The sequence below is a fragment of the Phoxinus phoxinus genome, assembly GCF_949152265.1.
Source record: "Phoxinus phoxinus genome assembly, chromosome: 8".
Taxonomy (NCBI): Eukaryota; Metazoa; Chordata; class Actinopteri; order Cypriniformes; family Leuciscidae; genus Phoxinus; species Phoxinus phoxinus.
The window spans coordinates 34,966,341-34,975,959 of record NC_136883.1 but is presented as its reverse complement, the minus strand read 5'-3'; the positions used below and the strand labels follow the sequence as shown (position 1 = coordinate 34,975,959).

The following is a 9,619-nucleotide window of genomic DNA, read 5'->3' as shown; positions in this document are numbered from 1 at the left end:
TCCGCATTAGTCATTCTTGTTCGGTAGTTATAACATCTATAGCACTGGACACGGCGTTCTCCGCCGGTGACGCTCAAGAGCTGCTGACTAATTGTTGTTCCCCCCACCCTTCCTTCCCTTCCCCACCCCACCGTCGAGATATAAGGTATTAGTTGGTACACACCGTATTGCCTTGCCTATTATACCGCGTTATTTGAGTGCGTTACCTTATTAAGAAGCCACGCTCGTTTCCCTGCACACAGAGCAATGAATCACCTTTGTTCCTACATGAAGTGAAATGTGACAGTATAGTGACACTCACTATGACTTCCGTCACTACATCCCACTGCCCGGCCTGGAACTTGTACTTCATGCTTCTTGTAAATGGCGAGGGTATCAGCCGTAATAATGAGCGCTTTGTTTGTTTGCTGAACAATCCTGGCAGAGATGATCGCCGTGCACTCATTTTAAGCATATAAGAGATTGTCTTAAAACTAGCATTTAAAAAAAATGTCATTGAAAATAACAACTATGACATATTTATATAACATGATGATAACAAGGGGTTAGATGCATATAGTTCCCAAACTTACCCACAACAGAAAACAGGCAGTGTAAATCTCTGCCCCGACCGGTTCTCGAGACTGTTCGCAGCGAAGGAAGATCCAGTGTGTCGGGGAATCCGCGGGGCGTGTCGCTGAGAAGTTCACAAGTGAGTCAAAACAGCAGAAAGAGGGATTCCCTCGTGTGCTATGCTTACCTCAGCAAAATATTCTTCTTAAATTTGCTTTACGATTGCTCAGGTGTTTTCTCTTGCACTGTAATTTGCCATATATATATATATGCATGCATATATTTTTTGAGTCAGTAATGTAATTTAAGATTAAATGACTTAAAGATCCAAGGCGACTTTACTTAAAAATGTAAGGCAGCAACTTTTTTTTTTACAGTGTATAGCCCTGCTGTACACACACACACACACACACACACACACACACACACACACACACACACACACACACACACACACACACACACACACACACACACACACACACACACACACACACACACACATATAGGCTACATATATGCACTGTAAATAACTGTGCCAAAGTTAAAACATGCAAAATAAAAAAATATTTGTTTTTATTCTGTTCCGATTTCTTGTCTTTAATATTTTAATGATTAATATTAGCCTACTTTTTAAAGTGTAATTGTATAAAAAATATATAGTAAAAAAATATACAGTGTATTGTAATATAATTTAGGAGAGAAAATGGTTTATTTAAACCTGATATAGCCTAAATTACATAAAGCAACAGTTAAACAAAGCATTTTTAGGCAAATAATTTAGTCGAGAGAAAATTGTTTATTTAAAGCGTATATATAAATCACATGAAGCTGCAGTTAAACATAAAGCATTTCAGGCCAATAATGTAGGAGAGAAAACAGGTAAAATAATTTAGGAGAGAAAATAGTTTATTTAAATCTGATATAGTGACATAGTATAAATGACATAAAGCTACAGTTAAACATAACGCATTCAAGGCAAAATATGTGCAAACCGTGTCGTTTCTAAATATTGTCAGTGAAAACCATGCAACACTTAAAAATATCTTGTGGAAGTAATAGTAAACGTACCTATTCTTGACCGCGAGCTCTTCTCATCTCTTTCTGTGGGTGAGGGAATCCCTTACACGTCATGTTGCTTAGATACCGAAAACAAAAACAGTGCTTTTAGACCATATATGGGCATCTACGTCAGCGGAACACCAGTAAGAGGAGGAGCCAGGACTCCCTACTTTACAATGCGTTCTCAGGCTTCATTCACAAGAGCGCTTCGCTGCTGCCGAAACACCGCACACTTTCTACTCCCGTTTGTAATAAAAACATGCCGGATTACTTTATGGATTTATAAATGCACATTTCACGGATTGTACCAAGACCTGGGAAGTGTTATCCAAGGAGAGATTGGAATTTAGAAGTTTCCTCCATGCAGGGAACTGGATTGATGTCTTAATGCAACTATTTTGGAAAGAGACCAAGGGCATCTTCACGAAGACTCCGAATAAATCTGGTTACGGTAGGTGACTTTAATATAGGCTAATAAAACATTTAAATACAATGCACTCGCTTTCTCTTGTATAGTGCATTGCGGTTTACTAAAGCAAATAGTTAATGCCATGGCAAAACGCTTCAGTGTGTCTTGTGTTGGGTGACAGGTGACTACCCGTACTCGCCGGGCACATTAGGTGTTTCGGCTTCTTTCGGCTCCACCGGGGAGATGTTTCAGGGGTTCCCCGGAGACCCCGACACCGGCTCCCGTGAAAGCTCATCTCCTTCTCTTGAATCTCAGTACCTGTCTTCCGTGGAATCCTTCGGGAGTCCGCCCACCACCAGCGCACCGCAAGTAAGTCACAGCATTTAAACGCATTTAAACATCGTATAGCTACAAATACTTGTTTTGGTGAACCGCACGGTATAGCTGCGAGGTTTGTGTCTGAGTGACGCTGCAAAGGGTATGCATTTGAATTCGTTTCGAGTGTGTTTTAGATGTGTAAAGTCGGAATAGAATAGAATAGAATACTGACAAGTCAGCATGCGCGCGGAATCAGGCCGGTAGCAACGTGGTGGGTTTACAGCAGCACGCCGAGAAACACATAACAAACTGTGGAACTCTCCGACGCGCGCACTCGAAGCTCCGCCTCGCGCTCACTGCCACTGCTCTCGCTTCTCAGACTTCTGCGTGACGTCAATGCGTTCTATTTTGGAGTGTTACGTTGGGTTGCTAAGGGGAACACCGGGGGTGTGACGGGGGCGGAGGGAACAGGCACGGGAGGGCGACTCTAGGCCGCTGATTGGCTGCGTCACACTGCGCACGCTCTGCCTAACACGCTTTCATATGAATAGTAATGAAACTTGGAATCGCAACTGGCATCGCTGAAAAAAGAAACCGTACCAATATAGTTTTGTCTCCTAAATATGTTTTAAAGGGATAGTTCACCCAAAAATGAAAACTGTCATCATTTATTCACTCTCATGTTGTTCTAAACCTGTATGAGTTTCTTTCTTCTGGTGAACACAGAAGAAGATTTTTTAAGAATGTATTTGACGGTAGCCATTGACTCCTGTGTTCATGAGGGTGAGTAAATTATGACACAATTGTAATTTTTGAACGAACTATCTCTTTAATAGTTGTGCAAAGATCATTTAAATGGGTAAATATTCACTGGAACTATTTGTCATTTTAGGGATTTTTCTTTTTTACAAAACAGAAAGCTTATATAAGGATCCATGTTTTTTAAAATGTTTGTTTGATTCTATTTTCATAATGTTTAGTCTGTCATCTTTACATGGAGGCACTGCACTGGAAAATCCAGCTTTACCGCAGTGTTATTTTCATATCAATGATATTCTATTATAGTGCTTGTTAATATTTTGAATTAGACTTCATTTTTATATTGGTAAAAAATAAATAAGTAAAACTGAAGTAAGAAACTGCAAGTAACACATTGAATTAAACATGACATTTTGAAGTAGAACGATTGATACAGTATTTTCCTGTAAAACATACTGCGATAATCTTTGTTGCATTCCCAACTTTGAAAAATTATTTATACAGTGTAGTTTGTATCATTTTTTATTATAAAGTTTGTTTCATTTTTGGGAAACACTTTATTTTCCAGTGTCCTTGTTACACATGTTACATGTACTTACCATAGTAATAACAGTAAATTATGCGTACTTACATGCAACTAACCCTCAACCAAATCCCAATCCTACCCGAACCTTATAGTAAGTACATGTAGTTGCTTAATATTACTCAGTAGGCTACTTAAATGTATAACTACACTGTAACATTGACAACTTAAAATAAAGTGTAACCCATTAGTTTTTTAGCATTTCAAGATAAACTAAATGAAAATGACAAAGTTTTGCCTTAGCTGAAATAATTTTATTTCAGTTAACATTTCATTTGTTACATTTTTTGATGTTTTAGTTCAATATTAATCCAGTGGATGCCAAGTTGGTGAGGCCCATAGTTTTACGCTGCTTATTTTTTCTGATTCCAGGAGTGTGTATCAGCCACTGGCGGGGTAGCGGTGGGTGGAGGGTCGACCGGCACTGGGGCAGGGGTGGACATGCCCAGCTCATTTGTACCCACAGTGACGGCCATCACCACCAGCCAGGATCTGCAGTGGATGGTGCAGCCCACTCTCATCTCCTCCGTGGCCCCGGGGCAAAGCGGCTCGGGCTCCGGTACCATGACACAGCCTGTTGCCCTGGATCCTTACGACCTGCCAGGCCCGAGCTTTTCATCCCCGGGAAGCTTCACCTCACCAAGCTCGGATACTCCTGGCCCGGTGCGACAGTCTCGGAGCCGCCGTCGTGCGCGGGATGAAGCGGTGAGTGGGGGCCACGACGACACGGTTAGTCGTTTGATTGGAAATGCCTAAAATAAAGGTTTAATAAGATACTGAATTTGTTCTGTTTCCAGCTGACCCCTGAGGAGGAGGAGAAAAGACGTGTGAGACGAGAGAGAAATAAACAGGCCGCCGCTAAGTGTAGGAACCGACGGCGTGAGCTCACAGACAGGTTACAGTCGGTGAGCGAAGCTGCACTCACATATAATTACACTTGTTAGGCATCATAATTACTGGATTCATAACATGCCATTCTGCTCTTTACAATGATAGTTTGTAAATGATACCAACACACATGTGCATTGTAATTAGAAAGGGCTAGTTTGAACAAAGAGCATATAAACCCGCCGTAATTATAGTTTAGCAATTTCGCAATTAAGAAAATAAAGTTTATTTTGTTGTTGCTCTCGGAAACTATAGCAACACGTGCTTCTGAAGTAGTGCTGTAAGGAAACCCTTGTTTTTGTGCTCATTTCATGTGATCATATAATCTCTGTCCCGTTGTGTCCCTCCTCTTGTCTCTCCAACATAAGGAGACAGACATTTTGGAGGAGGAGAAGGCCGAGCTAGAGGCGGAAATATCCGAGCTGCAGAAGGAGAAGGAGCGCCTGGAGTTCGTCCTGGTCGCCCACCAACCCGGTTGCAAAATGCCCTATCAGGACCAGCCCCCCGCTCCGCTGCCGCAGACGTCCCCACAGGGGCCTTCGGTCTCCGTGGTGGGTTTGACTGTGAAGGAGGACTCGTTCTACCTGCCGCCCGCCTACTCGTCCCACCACCACCACCACCAACAACACCACCACCAACAACACCACCACCACCAGCAACAACAACAACACATCCCGGTTTCACAGCCCACGCAGACACAGCCGGCCCCAGCACAACAGCAGCCAGGGATGATGCAGGAGGTAGCCTTTTCTAGTTCTTTCTATGGGCAGGGCCAGCCGGCGCCGGACGGCCCGTGTCTTGTTGCCGACGGTGGCGGTAACCCTGACGCCGGCAGCTACATCCTCCCCTCATACACATCTTCATTTGTGTTCACCTACCCAGAGGGAGCCTGCGGGGCCAGCGCTAACCAGCGAACCAGCAGCAGCGATCAGTCGTCTGATTCCCTGAACTCACCCTCGCTTCTTGCACTCTGAGAGCTCTGCATCTCTGCTTGCCTATCGACAACACCACATATGTACATACACATTCAAAACGTCCGCCAGACATCGTATTGATCGTTTACAGTTAAGCCCTGCGAGGCCCAGATGCGTTAGTGTCTGCGTGACTTCATCAAATGATGTAAGTGTATATTAATTCACAATGAATTCAGGCTTAATATCAAGATGAGTCAGTAGCCCACACACACACACACACACCTAATTTGTAGTAGACAGTTTGACACATATCAATGCAAGCACATCTTTTATCTTTTTCTCGCTCCAGCTTACATTGGTGCACCATCTCCCTCCTTCTCTCTCTTCACGCCTGGTGCCTGCTGTGTATTTGTCTAAGCAAAAAAAGGGGGGCACAGAACTGCTTTGAGGGTTTTGTTTTTGAGCTACCTTGCTACCCTTTCTGTCTCCATCCAGTTCATCCACACCACGTCTGACGTCTTCCTATGACTAAAGAACATGACCACACACTCTCTACCTACCTATCTATCTCTCTTTTTTTTTCTCCCTCCGTTGTCCATCTCCACATCTGTTTCTCCTCTCTCCTGTCTTTATGTACCTCTGGTTCTCACTGAAGCCTTCAGCCCCTGAGAGTCCGTTGGACCCTGAAAGCCCATGGATCCTTGAGTGAGCGCCATCCCACACCCCGACACCACAAACCCCCCTCGCACGGACCGGCCCACAGAGGAACTTCACAATGAGCAGACATCTAAACGGACCAGCCGCAGCGCGCAGATCAAATGCCGTCTCAGATGCCACCACACAGGCTAAAGGAACGGGACCCTTTATTCCTCCTCAGCGCTGAGGATTTGCTTTCGGATGAGCGGAGGAAACACACTAGCTAGACCTCAGCCAGGCCAACAGAGGATCTGGAGGTATGAGATGACGAGAGTATTGCATTGGTCACGCTCCACTGAGAGCTTTCACACCGTGTTACGCCCCTTTCCCCCTTTCTTGGGGTTTCATAACGATAGTATTAACTCAAAAGCGGCTTATCTGATGATCGCATATGAGAGTGGATCTACACTCTGTGTTTGAAGAGCATTATATTGAGTGACCCAAAACAAAAATAAAGAGAGAAAAAAGGACAACCTCTTGGTTTTGAAAGAGTGGCCTCTGTGCTTCTTAAAGTCCTAGACATTGTCCTTGAGTTGAGGCCTCTAGGCTTTGATTGTGAATGGAAGCCACAGAGGACTACATGTCCAGTTGATTTCTTTCTTTAAGGGGTTGTTCTCCTTCTTGTTGTTGTTGTTGTTGTTAAAATGGTAAAAGCACAAAAGCGTCTGCAGAGGGAAGGAACACATAACGGTGACCTACCTAAAGAACGGGATGTGCTTTTGAATATGAACTGTTTACTTTCCTGTGAATGTTTTTGAGTTACTGTTTTTTTTTTAATGATGCTTTTTCTCTTTTGCTCTTGATTGTGCCGTTGCTGCCAAATGGAAGAATTTAGTGGGGCTTTTAGCTGCTCCTTTTATCTGTTACTGTTGTCTTACTGCAGTTATCACGAATATTGTTATTATTATTATTTCATAATTATCTCATGTTGGCAACTAAAAAGGCATGTTGTGCACTATGAACCTTTTTTATGTCTAAAACTATATATAAATATATATATTATGTATGCATATATATATATATATACATATTCAGTGTATATATATACAATGATTGTAATGTAATATATGAATGTTCAGAAAATGTTATTTTTGTCAATGAAGACAGAAGGGAGAGCTCGATGCACTTGGTTTTGGTTTAAATATAGATATTTTTCTAAAAGAACAAAAATATATTATAATAAACAATAACAGCCCCGCTTTACCTTAATATGAAAAGCATTGTCACTGCCTTTCATTGGAAACGTGTACTATGTATGATGACTGTATTGAGACTGTGGTGCACGTATATGTATCACAGGTTTGTGCTGTGCTTGATTTGTCAATGAGGTTGGTCCCACCACAGCCCTTGTTCATCAAACCCTGTGGACAAAACACACTGGACGCAAAACATCTATAAATGCATAAACAGATCAATAAATATGCTATAAAGAAAAAGAAGAAATGAATTGAGTGTCTCAATGTATTCTAGATGAGCATATGATATTCAGATGTGTTTCTTAAGCAGTGGTGTTGCATTGATTTATCATGTCCAGTGTGTGCTGTCTGCCCTTTGGCTTGTGTGTGTGTGTGTGTGTGTGTGTGTGTGTGTGTGTGTGTGTGTGTGTGTGTGTGTGTGTGTGTGTGTGTGTGTGTGTGTGTGTGTGTGTGTGTGTGTGTGTGTGTGTGTGCGTGCCTGTGAGATAGTCAGGGCTTGATGGACAACTTTTAACCTGCCCTAATTAATTCATGATACGGATATGATCACACAGATGGGAAGTATTTTGCAAACAGACGAGGTCTATTGTTCTCATTGACTTTGGTGTGGGATATTTTACGGGGTGGAAACAATAATATTTGTACAGTTGTTTAAATCGAAATGCCTTTTCTTGCTACATTTATATACACACAAGTGCACCATCGTCTTGTTGGTCGAATTTAGACCCAGAGGTTCAAATATAAGCAGAGAATGAGCTCTTCACAACAGAGCCATTTGATGAAATTACGTTCTCATTTAGCATTGAAAACCGAATTATGGCGTCTCAAAGAGTGAAGGCAGAGCTGTGATTTCACAAAGTGCGACATTATATGATATCAGAAAGCACATTGTCAAACAGCTCCATGCTACATTACATGTGTGTCACTGTCACAGCAGTTTTATGTTGTTTTGATTTTTCAGCTGTTGGTGCTTTTGTTCCTCCTACACCAAAACATATTGTTACTGTATATTTACGAATATGATCTGTCTCTGATATTATAGCATAAGGAGATGTCGGTTAAACACGATACAGTATCAGTGACTCTGTGGTCTTCCACTTTGCAGAAACTCTTTGCTTAGATGAAGCTGTTCAAGCTATGATCATCCCAAATTCACAGTGCTTTGAATGGACGATGCAATACATCAGATACTCTGAACCATGTAGCAAATCAAGCGAATTGTATGATAAAAGTAATGTCTGATGCTACAGTGTCACAGTGAAGATTTGAGACAACTTGGTTTGTCTTTCCAGTTTACCTTGTGTATGATTTACTCTGCTGGGACCTCAGTGGTATGCATTACGAGGATGTATGTCAGTGCATGGATTGATAAGTGAACCGTTTCACTTTCTAATGCACATTTCAAGATTGCCTTCAGTATGAGTGGAATAGACCTGCGTGTTAAAGTGCTATTTCATCAAAGTTAGGTGTGACAAGAATCACCACAAAACATTTCAAACTGAAAATAATATGGTGCTTTTTTCAATACTGTTTGTATATTATTGACTAAGAAAGCTGATGACCATCATGAGATTTGAGGTTGTGGGTTTAGGACACTCGTGATTTCAGAGTGCTTTGCAGAGTGAGTTTCTGAGTTCTCATATTGAACAGAATATTTAATACATACTGAACAACCCTTGTGAATTATATATTCAGACGTTCTACATTCTCTCTCTTTTCACCCTTTCTCCATTACGCTATATTTCTAGCCCTTTAATGAATGGAGAATGACATTTCATATTGTTAGACTGTGAAATCTTGGTGTACTGTCCTATCTTAATATCTTTGTATGACGTCCAATTTTTCTTTGTAAAGGAAATGCCTACAAAATAAACATATTCACAAAGACTGTTCGTTTTTCATATTATAACATTATAATGAAAACATTTTCATGGTATAAATTTAATCGGGTAACGCTTTATTTTTTTCTTGTTACTACATGCATTTACTATTGTAATAATTATAAATTAGGCATAATTACATGCAACTAACCCTAAACACACCACCCTAACCCTACTTAATTAATATTACTCAGTACTTAAATGTATAGGCCTACCTACACTGTAACAGGGATATATTAAAATGAAGTGTAATCATATTTTGGGGTCTGTGGCATCTGAAAACCCTTAGCTCAGACAATACACGATATCATAATGTGACCCTGGCTGGATCACAAAACCAGTCATAAGTCGCAGGGGTGTAT

General features: G+C 41.4%; 1 protein-coding gene across 3 annotated transcripts; it reads left to right on the top strand.

Moving 5' to 3' along the window:
• The first annotated feature begins 1,807 nt into the window (after positions 1-1,807).
• fosb (FBJ murine osteosarcoma viral oncogene homolog B) lies at positions 1,808-6,623 on the top strand. Of its 3 annotated transcripts, none has more exons than XM_079621725.1 (6): positions 1,808-2,065; positions 2,205-2,392; positions 4,056-4,388; positions 4,481-4,588; positions 4,940-5,311; positions 5,454-6,623. In XM_079621725.1, the coding sequence occupies exons 1-6, from the start codon at positions 2,002-2,004 to the stop codon at positions 5,517-5,519; spliced, it is 1,131 nt and encodes a 376-aa protein (XP_079477851.1). In that variant the 5' UTR covers positions 1,808-2,001; the 3' UTR covers positions 5,520-6,623. The 3 variants fall into 3 exon arrangements, with proteins under 3 accessions (XP_079477851.1, XP_079477852.1, XP_079477850.1); XM_079621726.1 differs by having other exon boundaries at positions 1,860-2,065; positions 6,141-6,347; XM_079621724.1 differs by having other exon boundaries at positions 1,860-2,065; positions 4,940-6,617.
• The last annotated feature ends 2,996 nt before the right edge of the window (positions 6,624-9,619 follow it).